Below are 16,973 nucleotides of genomic sequence, written 5' to 3' on the forward strand. Positions count from 1 at the left end.
AATAAATTGCTCGGCGGGTAGTCGAAAACAAGTGATGGAGTAACGAACGGCAAGTACCAATTTCGTTCTTTTCTCTCTTTCTCTCTCTCTCTCTCTTTCTCTCTTTCTCCCTCTTTCTCTCTCTTTTTTTTATTAGATATTCGCTGTTTGACTAACGATACATACATACCGCAAAACACACGAGCATTTTGGCGCGATGTCTTGTATAGTCGCGACTTTGCTTTACATTTATTTTTCTCGTTTGTGTGTTCACGCTAGACTGTTGAGCAACAATGAACTGGACAAGATCAAAGCGGACGGCCTCTTCGAGAAGCTGCCGGAGCTGCAGCATCTGGACCTCAGGAAAAATAAAATCTCTCGCATCGAGGCGTCCGCCTTTCAAGGGGCTCACAACCTCACCGACCTGTAAGTCAACCCGAATTTACGCTGCTTATGTATAAGAAACCGGCTTCTTCCTTCACGATGTCGTCGTCGTCATCATTGTCTTTCCGGAAAACTTCGCTTTTGCCGGCACAATGAAAGTCGTTTTAGAAGTACCGTTGTGTAACACCAGGATTGTTTTCTTTGCGCGGTCTTCTTAGTCGATATTTTCAACTTTAGAGAATCTTCCGGGGAATTTTCGAAGGCTGCATTGTCCTCGGGAAAATTATTAAAACAATGGCGACAGTTTTCCATTAAAGACTCGAGTGGTATCTTAAGTATCTATTTAACGTTTGTGAAATTTTATCGCAAATAATTTATATTTGAATACTGATTAGAAACATTATAGGGTCATAGATTGTAACTACTTTTATTCGACAGTTAATCTATAAATATAGTACATTAATTAATATAATATATAAATTAATCTAATAATATATAAATATTTTTATCATGTCTCTTATGAGAAAAAGTAAATGACATACAAGAATTTAAATTACCATAACTGTAGTAGCGCTTCTCATTTATTATGTATAATTCAGGAGATGGCAAAGATCATAAATCTTTCATAGTTAATAGCTGTATATTTTTAATAATTTCATATATTACCATCTTCTCGCATACCTTCGTGTCTTTCATAATGTTTGTACGCGTTGAGTAATATTTATCGACTCGTAAAAGTAACGACGACAAATTGTAATTGCGGCACAACTTATTTCGCAATCTTCTGTCATTTCGTCGTACGCTTCGTTTCGCAAAGTGACGAGTTCTCTTTTCTCAGGCTTCTGTCCGAGAATAGGCTGCGAGAAGTACACAACAAGATGTTCTCGGGTCTGCCGAGCCTTAAAACGCTGTAAGTATCTTGTTGATACAACATATCGTCTTCGTTGATAAAACGAAGTATAGTACATTGTAAACGATATAATTTATTCTGTGTAGGAATCTGCACGGTAATTCCATTACGTGTGTTATGCCAGGATCGTTCGATGGAATGCCACATATACGCGCTATGTAAGTAAACAATTTATCGGCTGTAAAATGTTGTAAAAGTACAATTTTACTCCCTTCTTATTTTGCTACTGTATCGTTTGATTGATTTTTTTCGATACTTGCAGCAACATGCAAAGTAACCCGCTATCGTGCAACTGCTATCTCGCGTGGTTCGCCGGATGGCTAAGGAAGCGAGATATAGCTGGAGTCACTGGTCGGTGTCATGATCCACCGCGATTAAAGGATGCCGTCATTAAAGACATTCCGCATCATGAGTTTAAATGCACCAGTGCGTATCAGTATTCAATATATTATTGGCCAATGGCAATTTGAATATTATACAATTGTAAATTGTAGCTACATCTTTGTGTAATTTGTACTATCACATTTTATCATCGATCAGATCGCTATGAATTTAAAATAGAGTACAAATATGATAGGTATTCCTTGAAATGTATACAAGCTGATTCGGACATATAGAAAATCGATATTAATTTACATATCAATTAAATTCGAATGAATTTGTTTGTATTCTTATATCTGTTTGATTTACATGTCCGAATGGCGATCGCATAGAAATTTCAGAAATAAGCCAATCACTTTCACTGTGCATCTTCTTTCTATTCGCTTCGATAAAATAATATTCGCGATCTGAATTGCAAATTCTCGTTAACGATCCACCAACCGTTTTGCACCCATCAGACGACAGCGTGGGTTGCCTAGGCGACGATTACTGCCCGCCTCAATGTAATTGCGCGGGCTCGGTGGTGAGATGTTCGAGGTCTCAGCTTACAGAGATTCCGCGCGGGATTCCACCGGAAACCACCGAGCTGTATTTGGACGTGAACGACATCAAGACGATCCAGCCGGAGAGGCTGAACCACCTGAGGATTCTCACCAGACTGTAAATAAAACACGCATGCACCGTCCGTATATCTTTCGAGTGGCTTTCGCCATGTTTTAACGTCCGCTTCGTTTTCAGGGATCTGAGCAACAACCAGATCGGAATGCTGTCCAACGATACCTTCAGGAATCTCACGAAGCTGTCGCACCTGTAAGTCGAATATTTACTCCGCGGCGAAGAGAAAGTCTCCTGTAAGAGACTCCTAAAACGATTTATGTAATTTACGACGCATTAATCTCTTTTGCAGAATCATCAGTTACAATAAACTGCAGTGCGTGCAGCGAAATGCCCTCGCGGGATTGAAAAATCTGCGAATAATGTGAGTTATATTTACGAACGCTCGATTAAAGTTTTTATCATGACGTATCTTTTTTAATGTCGTCGCGAAACGATTTATGCACATGCTTTTATGCATCGTTCATTCAATTTCGTCGGATAATCGATATTTTGTACTACTAAACCAGGGCCATTTAATAAGTGCTCTCTAACGAATCTATTAACGAAGCAGAAATAAAATTTAACATTATTAATTGCATTAAAATGTGAATGAAATTTTATGTACATTAAACTTTTAATTTGATTTGTAGTTGTAGGAAAATGGAGCCATTAATCCTAATAAAGTAAAATTCCATAATGTTAATCATGAAGGTCTAAAATTGTTCATCGATATCGATGACTCTCTTTTCAATCGAATAAAAGATAAAAAAATAAATTTTAATATTGCTATGTCGATAACAAAAAAAAAAAAAAAAAAAAAATGCACAATAATCTCGTTTTCAGTTCACTGCATGGCAACGACATATCGGTCATCCCAGAGGGAGCTTTCGAAGATCTAAAGTCTATAACGCATCTGTAAGTATCCGTTCCGTTTGTAACCACACGCACTCGATTTTCGGTACCAACCATTTATCGATGACGATATTTACAGCGCCCTGGGGTCCAACCCGCTTTACTGCGACTGCAGCATGCGATGGTTGGCCGAATGGGTGAAGAAAGATTACGTGGAACCTGGTATAGCCAGATGCATGGAGCCTCCTGCAATGAGAGACAAATTGCTTTTGACGACACCGGCTAGTGCCTTTCAATGCAAAAGTAAATATTTTATTAACGTATATCTCGATTGCGGACAGAATGGCCAAGAGACTCGCCGTCAAATTAATTAATTGATATTCGCGAATGGTACGGCAATAATAATACGCGTTGTTGATGCAAATAACATAAAAGCGAGCAATCATTTACGCCATATATACAACTCTAATATTGTCTTAAGTATGCAGTGACATTCATTAATATCGTTTAATGGAATATTTATCACTAGAAATGAAAATGTAGAACGTTATTCTGTTTAATGCACGTAACGAGTTCGTTGTAAAACAGACGATTGAGTATCGCTTTTCCATTAAATCTGAAAATACGTAACTTTTCGTTTTATTTAATGACGTTATTTCTATAAACGATATATCGATACACAGAGTCCGTAACCTGTCGTAAGAGAGGGAACTTTTCCTCGATTCTTGGCCATTACTGATCCGCGATCGCATACTGATTGTCGCACGTGACGGTGTTTTTGATTTTTCGTAGTATAACGCGACGCAGTCTGTTTAGTTCGTGGTTTTTTGGCCCAGTATCACGGTAGGGTACTAAAATTGCTCATTAATCGTAGACCTTTCTTCCGCGCAGCCAAGCAACAGCCAGCCGAAGTCTTGGCCAAGTGCGACCTGTGTTACACCTCGCCATGCGAAAACGGAGGATTTTGCGAGGCGCTTCCGGACCGGCAGTTCCGTTGCAAGTGCACGCCAGGATATCACGGGGACCGGTGTCAGCATAAAATTGACGCGTGCTATGGAAATCCTTGCAGGAACTCCGGAACTTGCAAAGTACTGGAGGAAGGAAGATTCAGGTACTTACCAAACGCGACAGTCCGAGTCTTGATCAAAGTAGTGGCTCGTCGGGCTGACTTTAGAGTTGTTCGTTCAGTGGTACCCGTAGACAGCGTTTGCTATATCGTATCGTATGCAGACGAAACTTCCTTCGAGATCCTCTTGCATAGTGCCCTACAGCTGTTTCTCCTCTTTCGCGTTAGTACCTCTTGCCTTTACAAAATTAGATAGAATTCTCACTATGTATATTCAAACGTATAATTAAGCGAGAGATTTGATGACATTTGAATTTATTTTATTTTGATTATTGTCTTGAAAAAGTAAATAATAATAATACTGCAAAATAGATCTATAAAAAAACATAAAGATTTATGTATTTTTTTAAGACAATGATCAAATTAATTAAAGTGAAAAATTTAAACGTTGCCAAACATTGATATTGAAAATAATGCCATTACAATAATAATACGATCGTAGATATTACATATAAGTATAGCCTGCATGTTATCAACATTATTTCGCGTATCAAATAGTTTTTTGAAACTATTGTAGATAGTTCGTTTGGATACATCAAAGTAGATTTAAACATGCACGATAGAAAACGCTTGTGTAGATCGAATAGACTCGAATAGCTCGAATTGTATATCGAAGTTTGAGTTTGATTTCAACTCGATAAATCGTGAAAATGCAATAAAAAAAATTGTCTTTTTGTCGCTATGCTATTTTGACAATTTCGGCGCACCGTGTTGCTTAAAGTGACGCCCGGAGTAGAATCCGATCGAAGCGTTCGTCAAATTCCAGCTCCCAATACGCGTAATATACGGGACCTTCTGCACGTGAGCCCCGAGGAGTGACGACTACCGGCTATAAACTGTCGACGGCGCTGTCAATAACCTGCTCAAGAACAAAGAAGTTATTGCAATCAATTATTGAAAAATCAAAAAATCAATTTTATTGTTATTTTTAATACATGCGTGATGCATTCATTACTACAGATAAATACGTTGCATAAAGTTTATACAATATTTTTGATAAAAAGAATAATTTATCTCGAATTCTATTTTTTTACATATATTATTTTGCTTACAATAATAACAAAAGATAATAATAACACTATAATTTAGAGACACTCAAATTTGCAATAATAATTAGGCTGAACTATTAGTAATGAGACTGTAATGAGACCGTAATGTAAATTAATTTTTCTTCTCGAAACTGAATATATCGTTAAATTTTCGAATTTCTCCTTATCTTAGATTATTTCACAATATAAGTATTAAATTGTGAAATTTAGTGCGTTGGAGGCGCGTGGAAAAGAAAAGAGAGATACGCAAATGTATCGGCAGTTTATCGCCCGCGGTATAGAATATGTTTGGCGGATTTACCGCGATCGCATGTCAGGCTCAATGTCTCGATTGACGTTCAGTCGGTGTGTGACAGTTGCGACTGCGCCCCCGGGTACAAGGGACTTCGATGCGAGAGCAACGTCGACGACTGTGCCAACAACAGGTGCGCTAATAACGCGACCTGCATCGACCTCGTACAGGCCTATCGATGCGACTGCGCCCCAGGATTCATGGGAAAATACTGCGAGGAGAAGATACCCTTTTGCACAAAGGGGCACGACCCCTGTGAGAACGGAGGCCGATGCGTCGACCACAAGACCCACTACAGCTGCGAATGCCCGATCGGCTTCAGCGGCCTCAATTGTTCCACAAACCTGGATGACTGTGTCAATCATATGTGCCAGGTATGTGCGTGATATCTTACAGTAATATTTAATTGATTACCGGATTTAATTCCTCCGCGCGTTGTGCCAATTTCATGTCATTTTCTAGTCTTCCGTGCGACGAAGCTATTATACGTAGCGAACATAATAGGTACAAGGCGCTTTGTTAGAATAATATATCGATTATGTGAATTGTTACAATGTTCTGTGCCTTATTCGAGACATTACAACAGTCGTTTGCCAAGAGTTTATAATATTTAGCGTATTGTTAGTCATAAATTAACAGTAAGCTGACGTAAAGGAGATAAAATAAATATTACATATGTTTTTACTTAATGGTTGTCACAAAATATTAAATAATTTGAATTTAATTTTTCAGTAATATTTTCCAACGTTTTTTTCTTACACTTTTTAATTAATGCAGTATCAAGCGCGATATTAAACATTTTTAGATTTTATAATAAATTTTGTAGAGAATAAAATTTTTTATAAAATTTTTTACAATATTTTCTTAATTTACAATATGTAATTAATTTTATACATTTATAAATACACGATAACAGTAGCAGTATTATTATTGAATGTATGTACAATTCATTAAAATAAGTAATTGTACTATTACTGTAGAAATCGCGTGCACGACTACGCCTATCTACATGAGGTCGATGATATCTGTTTCATTTACAGCATAACGTACAAATTTATTTTCTCATATCGTTGGCAGTTGCGACAAACGCAATTAATTTCGCTGTACTATCAGTTCTTTTTTTACATTTATAGTAGTTGTAATAAAAAGCGTTTTTTGTTATTTTTAAAATATTTTAATTATACAATATTATATGTACATATTTTGTAATTTTTATTTTTTTAGAATTGCATTTTTTATATACTCACACAGATGTTTAATACATCGATATATATTATTCTTCGGATTGCATTTTGAAACGTATTTCTTGGATGAATCACTTAACTTAGTATCAATTTAATTCACCACAGTATCAACATAAAAAGTCAAACAGCGACATAACTTGACTTTCATGAGAACCAAACTTTTATTTGACTATCGACTCTTAAATAGAATCTCAGCAGAACAGATATGATCTTCCGACCGAAAGAAACTTTACAAGATCCACGACCTAGAAGCAAAGTTGGCGCATAAAATTTTACACGAAAGTTCTTCTTCACTGGTGTTATAATACCAGCCAAATTTCATCCGAGTGTTTGCGCGGTTTTGGAATAGCGGAAGCTCGTGTGAAGTTTTCGGTTTTGTGGTGCTAGCTCTAAAGCCACGATACTATATCATGTTTCAAGCTCCCTAAGCTTTCGTAAATGCCACGAAATTGACCTACAGAGGCTCTTCCCTTAAATCTTCCATTTGCATATCGAAGGTGTAGCCTGTAGATTAAAATAATTAAATACTGCTTACGATATACTTTTTATACATCAATTAATTACGAAGTCTATTATTAAGTTTGTAATTATGTTTATGTAATCAACGTATATTATAGATGTTTATATATAACATTAAATAACGTCGAACATCTTGAATTGCTTTCATTGGTTCAAGGGATTCAGCCATTGATAAGATTAGCACGTCTAACTCGCGGAGGGGATGTAGTATTGCACACATATGTGACTTAAGCCGGAATACATGGCCTTTAGTTTGAGACTTTAGTGCAGGCATGTGAAACTGGCGGTCTGCCCGATGATTTGTAACCCTCTGCTATAGTAGTTAGCTGCATCCACACAGTTTGTGTGCGCGTTTCTATCTTATCCGTAAAGTTACTGGTAGACATTAATTATATGGCTACATTAAAAGCACATTGATATCCAAATTATTTCTATTTATTTTCTCTAATGTTGTATCTCAAATATATAGTAATTTTAAGAAATTTTTTACATATTGACTCATTTATAATTGACATTTAATAAGGAAGCACAATCTATCAAGAACAGAGTATCTAAATATTTAATTTATGCAACGTTAATATTTTATTTCTCTTTATCGAAAAGTAATTACATTCCTTAAAAGTAATATTGAAAATATAAAATGTCGAAAAGATGCTAATATCCCTTGCTCGAATGATAGAATAATTATAATGACTGTAACTGTATGTTAAAGTTTAAATGAGATCTCTCTCTCTCTCTCTCTCTCTTTCTCTCTCTCTTTTAGCTTTAATTAAAAATGTTTATCGGCAGATTTTTATCTTTACAAACTGTAAATTGTTCCTTTCACAGAACGGTGCTACTTGCATTGACGGCATAAATAATTATGAATGTAAGTGCGCGGCGGAGTATTCAGGGAGATACTGCGAGGCTGCACCCTCGACAGCCATGCTGTATCCACAGACCAGTCCGTGTGCCCACCACGACTGTCAGCACGGTGCCTGCTTCCAGCCAGCTCCTGCCTCCGCCGCGGACTATCTTTGCCAGTGCCACCCCGGCTATACCGGTAAATCTTTCAAGTTCATTTCTCAATATATTAATATGTCTTGGTTTCATATCATATATGTTTTATTTTAAAATTAATATAATAGATTATACATTTTAGCTTTGAATAATGTTAAAGTAAGATTTAAAAAGTCATTGTTCTATGTGGATAATTGTTTTACAAATATCTTCAATAACTGATATTCTCATTAAAGTCGAGAGTAAAGTTAATTTGTCAATATTAGAGAATTTTGTATTATCTCTTACGTGCCTGGCGTGGTATTTTGTGATAAACTACGTGACGTGTGAGACTACCTATCATTTCAGGAAAACGATGCGAGTACCTGACAAGTCTGAGCTTCGTGGACAATAGCTCGCTGGTCGAGCTGGAACCGCTACGCACGAGGCCCGAGGCGAATGTGACCATCATATTCACGACCATGCAGGAAAACGGGGTTCTTCTCTATGACGGGCAAAGCGACGGGCACATCGCCGTCGAGCTCTTTAATGGGCGGGTCAGGGTTTCGTATGACGTGGGTAATTATCCTACCTCGACGATGTACAGTTACGAGATGGTGGCTGATGGCAAGCCTCACATGGCGGAGCTGCTGGCGATCAAGAAAAATTTCACAATGAGCGTCGATCGAGGCCCAGCCAGGAGCATCATCAACGACGGTCCAAAGGAGTATCTCAAGCTTGTCACGCCGATGTTCATCGGTGGCGTAGCGCCAGAAGTTGCTAAAGTCGCATTTACCGAGTTTCACTTAAGGAACACTACGAGCTTCCAAGGTAAATTTTCTTCTGACACTGAAAAATATCTCATCAAATTTCAATGAAACTCTGTATTATTTTTATAAATATAGATATAATATTTAGATATAATCATCATTATCTTTATTATATATATATATATATATATATATATATATATATATATATTTATCATGATTATTTTAAACTACGTTTAATTATAAAAAAAACTCATAATAATGTTGATATAATCATCATTATCTTTATTATATATATATATTTATCATGATTATTTTAAATTACGTTTAATTATAAAAAAAACTCATAATAATGTTGTAATGAAACTATCGAGTTGGGAATTTCGAAGATTTCACAGTTGATTTGTGTTCTCCACCACTGCTGGTTCCAACATCAATATCCTGTGGTTCCTCGGGGAAACGATAGTTGTCGCAAACTCGGAATATCAGCCACAAATTTGCAACTTGCGGAGATCTCATTTAATATTCGGTTACATTTTTGATGTCCCTCGGCGCAATACTGATTTACTATGTTTGCATATAGTGTAGGAAATAATATGTAGCATAGAATGCATAACTGAGAGAAACTAGATTTGAAAAGTTTTGTAATAATATGACATATGTGCAATTCGTAATCACACGCGGAATTCACATTTATACACATAGCAAAATTTATGTTATAATATATATTGTATCTTTTAAAATTTCTTTATTATAAAATAAGGATTACTATATAATAGGGAGAGTAATTACATGTCAATACCAATTATGATCTTACGCATGACGTAGTCTTTAAACAAAAATTTACGTGGACGCATACGATTCGTGTTCACTTATTATCTTACCCAGTTGCATCGTATAATGTTCGGTACACATTCCTATGCCGCCATTCTTTATATAGGATAAAGCAAAAGTTTCTCCTTCGCCCAGATCCATTAAAAGGTTCCTTGTTTTATTTCAGGTTGCATCTCCGAGATGTGGATCAATCATAAGTTGGTAGACTTCAGCAACGCCGCAAAGATGCATCGCGTTACTCCCGGATGTGCTGCTAGCGAGGAGGAGGCCGACGAGGCGAGAGATATTGTTGTAGCGGAGGGAATTAACAATAGCGGTAATAATGAGGAATCTATGCCGCAAGAATATATACCTCGCGAACATTCTGGTACGTTAACGTATAATTGCTAATTAAATAACATGCTAATTTTAAAAATCGAATACCTTTAAATTCTCAAATTTTTGAAATTAGAACTATCTCTCTAACAAAGCATCTTATAATAAGAAATTAAAATGAATTATATAAAATAAAAAATTAATAAATTATAATTTGAAATATGCTTTAAACTGTCACACATTTGATATACATATTTTAGGACAAACAATTTATATTTATATAACAATTTATTATTTATAGATGTCATCATGTCGGTAACTGGATTGATGTCTTCGCACGCATGTATCGGACACGAATGCAGAAAAGGATCTCAATGCATACCGTCGCCGTTTGGCAACAGTTATTCTTGCCGGTGTCAAACTGGCTGGCAAGGACGATACTGTGAGAAAGGTACATGTGACGCATTCTTTATCTGTGAACATAAAAATTTGTAAGATGAAAACATATATATTTATAAAGAAAAATAATGTAATATATTATTTAAAAACCTATTTAAGATATTTTTTGTTATTATTAATATACATTATTTGTATGTTTAATTCATAATATCGTGCTCATCCATCATTTTCGAGAAAAATAATTGCCGCTGTTGTCGCAGCACCAACCTGTCGCAAGGAGCATACAAGGGAGTACTATAGCGAGAATGGATGTCGGAGTCGACGACCCGTGAAGCTTGCTAAATGTTGGGGAAGTTGCGGCAATTCCTGCTGTTTACCGCGGAAGACTAAGCGGCGCAAGGTACATAGGATATTCATATATCGATTGGAACTCGCGAACGATACGGTTTTCCGCGAAACATACCACAATGCATTGATTCTATTGTATAATTTTCAATTGTTTGGGGATATTCTCTCTGCATAACATCGAATCTCAAAGTAAATTAATGTTGCATCAACATTTAGTTACGAGAAATCTACTATTCTATTATCCCGACAATGAACAACGCTGTTGAATATTAAAGCCCATATCGCTCTTGTTCTTGTTAATTGGCGTCAAATTCCGCGTCGCAAACATGATAGGTCAGGCGAAACGAAGTGGACATGTTGCGTCTTTCTAAGTGATCAAAATCGCGCAATGAGCGCGGTCGAAACGATCGCGCCAATTAAACCGCAATTATGATCATCAAGCTTCCGCTGTCGTTATTTATCGACAACAGTTGTACGATGGCCAGTATAAACAATTACGTATTAATTTCAGGTGCGATTAATTTGCACGGACGGCATGCGGTACACCAAGGACGTTGACCTGGTGCGTAAGTGCACGTGCACCCGCAAATGTTACTAGCCAGTCGACGCATCGCGGCCCGAGTCTCGTCGACGTGCGTCGAGACGTGAAACGAGACCGAGAAGAAACCCCCGGATCCGTAGCAACACTCCCGCTTCTCGTGCTTCCATGCGGAGATGACGAAGGGAGCGACAACGGGATGACGAGGACTACCAAGAGGCTACCACGTGTCCTCGACATCCCTACGCGACGTCCTTTCGCGAGACGCAAGGGAGCGCGTGACGAAGTGCAGGCCAAAACGAGATGGACACACATATAGCCGGCTCAGTGTGATATGTATTATTAGAGAGAAAAAGAGAGAAAAAGGAAGAAGAGAGAAAGTGAGAGAGAAAGAAGAAGCAAGATTATATATTGTACGTATATATAGCTACGGACTTTATCGATATCGAAACAGTTAAACGTATACTAGGTATTATTCGTATATAATGACCGGATATAGTTAATATAAAACGAACGAAGAGAGTGAGAGACGCGAGCGCGCGCGCAGACAACGTGTCCGCAACATTTGCGATCGCGGACCGCGCACGCGGGCGCTTGCGTGTTCGTAACATCGTATGCACGAGTGCGTGCGATTACGTCGTTGATTTAGCGCGGAATGGACCTAACTGGTAACAGGGGATGATTCGCGGCGGAGTGTAAACAGGCTTCCGTAATCTTCTTATAGGATCTATATACTATATACCCACCGCATTTTGTTTAATACATTTTCCGATGATGATTGTAATCTCCCTTGAAGTTTTGATCTAATATAATCGGTTTCTGCTTTTAAAAATCATCATTTTTTTACAAAATGTGTTACCTTTTATCGCAATGAAAATATTTGCAAAATATCGGATAAAAAGTTTTATATTTGATATACGTAATCACTATTTTAATCAAATTATACATTTGTCGAAAGTTATTTAAATTTTTATATAAAACTATTACATTTAATGAAAATTATTGACAATCGTAATTTCTTGGACAAGTTTTGTAAGTGTTTATATCGCGAAACCTAGATCCCACGTTAGGTCTATTTTCCTGTCAGCGAATTTTTACACTAAACGCGAATCTTCGATCGCATAGCTATTTCTACTCACTGAACAATGTTCTTTGAATTTTTGAAAAAAAAAAAGAAATACAAATACGTGAAAAATAGCGAAAGAAAGAGAGAGAGAGAGAAAGAGAGAGAGAGAGAGAAAGAGAGAGAGAGAGAGAGAGAGAGAGAGAGAGAGAGAGAGAGAGAGAGAGAGAGAGAGAGAGAGAGAGAGAGATGTTTGTGAGAATGATTGCAATACGCTATTGCTGCAGATTGTTTGGTTTGGTGATCGAAACATTTCGCTTGTACAATATACACGCGAATAACATCATTATAATAGCCAATAAATTTAAACGAATCGGAGGCGTGTAATAATGACAGCGTGTTTCTTGCCTTTTTCATGAGTTTAGTTACAGTGCTGCTAATTTAGAGTTCCAGCTATCACTTTAACTGCACAATCTTTAGCTAGCATGTTAGACCGTTTGTAAATAATACGATAATCAGAAGACAAGCAGTTATGCCATTAACAAATCATGTAGGGTCACAAGTATGTGAATATAAATCTGATAAATGTCTAAATAAATGTAAAATATATTTTAAGCGTGATGGCATTTAATTGAAAGTCACGCCGTCAACATCTTCTTACCTCATCTCACCGACAGCAGCAGTGGGAATGTAACTTAATTTTTGAAAAAGCCAAGAAATCATGCCGCGACGAAATCGCCGAGACGGACTGCATCGCGGATTTCGAAGGGCGCGCTTCGAATTTTTCACTTTACGGCCTAATATTACGTTTCGTGGTGCGAGATGCAGTCCGTAAACTGTAAACGGATGTGCGAGAATGCGAGCGTTTCGGATCGATGATAGGAAAACGAATTATGGAGAATTTATGGAGCAACCTGCGTGAATATAAACATTTGATCAGCAGCTCGCGAGACATAATGTAACTATATAGGTTCGGTAAATCATCGGTAATTCGAAACAGCGTTCGCCGATACAAAACCGCGTAATTATTTTTGTATAAGCGGATTATTTATATCTAAGCTAATTTGCAATTAGTTTAATCAAGGAGCGTAATTCGTTCGTAAGCCTCTATTAATGTATGTCGTACCTATGCTATATCTATTTATATCTATCCCAATCCCTCCCCCTCCCCCCAGCCTCTCCCATCCCGGGAAACTGCATCGCATCTTCCACTGCCAGTATTTATATGTATTTATTCCGTTTCTTTCCTTTATTTGATAAACATTTTGTATGTTGAACTATTTTTTAAACGTACGCCTAACGAATAACTCTCGACGTATTTCGCTATCATTCTTCACGATTTCGACGCGATCTTATCATCTAGCGTGCGCCTCGCGAGAAAGTACCAATCGTAGGATTTATATAGACATAGCTTTTGGCCGCTAAACGTTCAACGGTCACACGATTGTAGTGTATCTTTTTTCGGATTTCACTACTATTATACGACTGTCATGCTTAACAACTGTCACTGCCACGTATTTATCTGGCCATATATAAGAAAATGCGATAAAAAGGAGTTATCTATCGACTTAAAGACACACAGGAGACCTTTGAAATATTTTTTTACATTTTTTTTACGTACAATTAGTTTGATATTGCATAAAAAGATTTATTTTAATGCAAAGCGAAAGTAGAGACGAATAATAAAAGATTTATAAGTCGTTTAAACGTGGACGATGACATCCATCTGATAGACAGGACTGAAGATCATCCTTTGTCTTTACGTTTTTTTTTTTATATAGCGTAATAGAAAGGTAGGTGTATCATGATCGTACGATAAAATATAAAATATAATTTAATAGTATTAGTAATCGCATAAGTTCTCTGTGCCGTTATGTTTACGAAACATTATTCGGTATTCAATTAATATTGATTTACACAAATTTCTACGAAACATTTGAAGCATGTCGGAGACAAACAGATTTTTGTAACACGATTCTGTACATTTGGTCCAACGAAATACAAATAAATATATGCAAGCAAGCGTACATTGACTCGTCGTATCAATAATCCATCGCAACATATGATTTAATCGCTTTTGCATTTCGCATTTAGCATTAAAATGAATTGTAGAAATACGACTAATGAATATTATTTATACGGGCTGTAAATCATACGAATATATTTTGCTCGAAATATATAAAATGTGTAAATATGTTTCTTTATTTATGCAAAGAAACCGCGTTATCTATCAGTTGGAAATTAATATCGGATTCAACGCGTAAGTTCGAAAACGTTATTATTATGATTTTGCATTATATTACGGCAAATCCGTCGTGACAAGTTTATGTCACATAAAATTGTAATGCAGAGAAATATGGTATATTTATCACAAACTTTGTGCACATAGCTATGAGATATATATTAGACAATAATAAAAGGGGGAATGCTCGTAATATTGTAATATATTTTCATGCCGTGCGTCCCGGAATTCCTGTGTATAACTGTGTATTTGTATATTTATTTGACGAAAATGTTTCATGTATATTTCGTGATCGATTGACTGGCGCATGCGACCGACGCATACCATTTGGCTTTTATTCTCGTAGAAACGTACCGAACACTTTTACATCGAGTTATCGAATCATATGCTTCGAAGGACAGACACATGCCTCGGCTTTGCCAGACATTAGCAATGGGAACGAAATCTTTCACTTGATTTTACGGAGGAAAAGTCTTTCGGGAAAGCACTTCTTTATCGAGATCGGGTTGTTCGCTTCCGTGAATTTTACGCACCGATTCACTCTACGAAGAATACATGAGCATCAAGACACTTTGTCTTTTGATACTTTGTAATACTCGATGCAAGAATCGAAGAAACTACTTTGTCGCCTGTAAATCCGTTACGAGAATTTAATTAAATCGCAGACGCGAACAATCAAAGGGAAACAAGTTACATATAGATAACAAGAATTAGATCAAGTAGAAAAGATTTGTTACTAAACTATTTCGGAATTATTGGTATAGATAGAATGCGAGACGTTGACACATAAATTAAATTGATATTATGAATTAAATAATATTTTATTATTCGCACTGCAGGTTTGGCTAAATGTGACTATCTGCTTTCATATTTTATTCAATATTCAATATGAAAACATGCGCAGACAACGTTAACATAAAATTAATATAATTTTATTTCTCAAGACAGCCGCATTTAACATTAGAGACATGGTAGAGATAATTCTGAATAATTTTGTATAATTTTGTATGCGATGGATATATTTTATCATAGAATAAATTTAATTTTATAGATTTTATAAATCCAATTTGTATAGAATCTTCACTTTGAACGTTTTTATTTGGAGAACTTATGCGAACAAAGATTGATATAACATTCCACACAAAGAATACAGATACTAATTAAAAGAAATACACGTTCCACCTAAATCTTAACAACGAATAAATTTAGTTGATGTAACTTTTTATCAAATTTATATTTTTTTGTAGAATTTCTGAAAATAATATAGAAAATTTTTGAAAACGTAATATACTGCCAAAATTATTAAATTTGTATATTTTACATATTTTAACTTTATACTGCAAATATATAAAAATTTTAAATCGTGTATGAATAATTTTTAATTATATAAATAATAAAAATGTTTTTATAAAGACTACGCTTCCTTTATACTTGTGTATCTCAGTTTGATCGTATCGATACTGCGAATTTTGAAAGTTTTTTTATGTATAATATATTGCAACATTAAGTTTATTTTTGAGTTCTAAGATCAATAATGCAATGACGCATTGAAAGTCTGAAAACTTCTTTTTTAATGAAAATTTTAACAATATTTTTGGATGTATTCGATAATATCCTCGAGGCATGAATTGATGAGAATAAATGAACAGTGCGAAAAAAATGTATGCGTCAGTGAATACGATATGAGTGTAAAAGAAAAATGTTTCAAATGAGTATGCCAAGGTATAAGGGAGCGTGCAAGGCAATGAGTATAAATGTGTTTATCGTGCAAGCACGTTTTACTAAATAACGATGGAATACTGCATGCCTAGAAGTACTCTAACTCTATACCATAGGTATATCAAATTAGATAATTAGCATAAAAAAAGCAAAATGTCTATGTTTATATAATGTAATAAATTCTCGAAATATGGACGCTATTAAATAAACGTATGTAAAGTTTAATAAATGTTTTAATATTAATAGTCCCATGTACACAGGTAAATTAAATACGAGACACTCGTTCGTTAATAATTATGATTATAATGTGATACACACGTAATTAAGAATATTCTATCTATTAATTAAATACAAAATTGAAAAGAAATATTTTCTTTTCTTATATTACTTTAAAGTTGGAATAAGTTTTATTGATACAGATTACATTATTTTGA

General features: G+C 35.8%; 1 protein-coding gene across 2 annotated transcripts in view; it reads left to right on the top strand.

Annotated features, from left to right (window-relative positions):
- The window catches only part of Sli (slit guidance ligand), a 321,101-nt gene extending 304,344 nt beyond the window's left edge, over positions 1 to 16,757 (top strand). For both annotated transcript variants that reach the window (XM_072903586.1, XM_072903587.1), the window contains exons 14-30: positions 259 to 405; positions 1,202 to 1,273; positions 1,360 to 1,431; positions 1,536 to 1,699; positions 2,113 to 2,314; positions 2,393 to 2,464; positions 2,562 to 2,633; positions 3,095 to 3,166; positions 3,243 to 3,406; positions 3,995 to 4,214; positions 5,635 to 5,944; positions 8,162 to 8,375; positions 8,681 to 9,142; positions 10,082 to 10,282; positions 10,532 to 10,681; positions 10,890 to 11,029; positions 11,489 to 16,757. In XM_072903586.1, coding sequence (XP_072759687.1) covers positions 259 to 405; positions 1,202 to 1,273; positions 1,360 to 1,431; positions 1,536 to 1,699; positions 2,113 to 2,314; positions 2,393 to 2,464; positions 2,562 to 2,633; positions 3,095 to 3,166; positions 3,243 to 3,406; positions 3,995 to 4,214; positions 5,635 to 5,944; positions 8,162 to 8,375; positions 8,681 to 9,142; positions 10,082 to 10,282; positions 10,532 to 10,681; positions 10,890 to 11,029; positions 11,489 to 11,575 — 2,821 coding nt within the window. In that variant the 3' untranslated portion in view covers positions 11,576 to 16,757. The remainder of the gene's footprint in view (positions 1 to 258; positions 406 to 1,201; positions 1,274 to 1,359; positions 1,432 to 1,535; positions 1,700 to 2,112; positions 2,315 to 2,392; positions 2,465 to 2,561; positions 2,634 to 3,094; positions 3,167 to 3,242; positions 3,407 to 3,994; positions 4,215 to 5,634; positions 5,945 to 8,161; positions 8,376 to 8,680; positions 9,143 to 10,081; positions 10,283 to 10,531; positions 10,682 to 10,889; positions 11,030 to 11,488) is intronic.
- Positions 16,758 to 16,973: the final 216 nt, after the last annotated feature.

This window comes from Anoplolepis gracilipes, chromosome 12 (genome assembly GCF_047496725.1).
Source record: "Anoplolepis gracilipes chromosome 12, ASM4749672v1, whole genome shotgun sequence".
Classification (NCBI taxonomy): domain Eukaryota; kingdom Metazoa; phylum Arthropoda; class Insecta; order Hymenoptera; family Formicidae; genus Anoplolepis; species Anoplolepis gracilipes.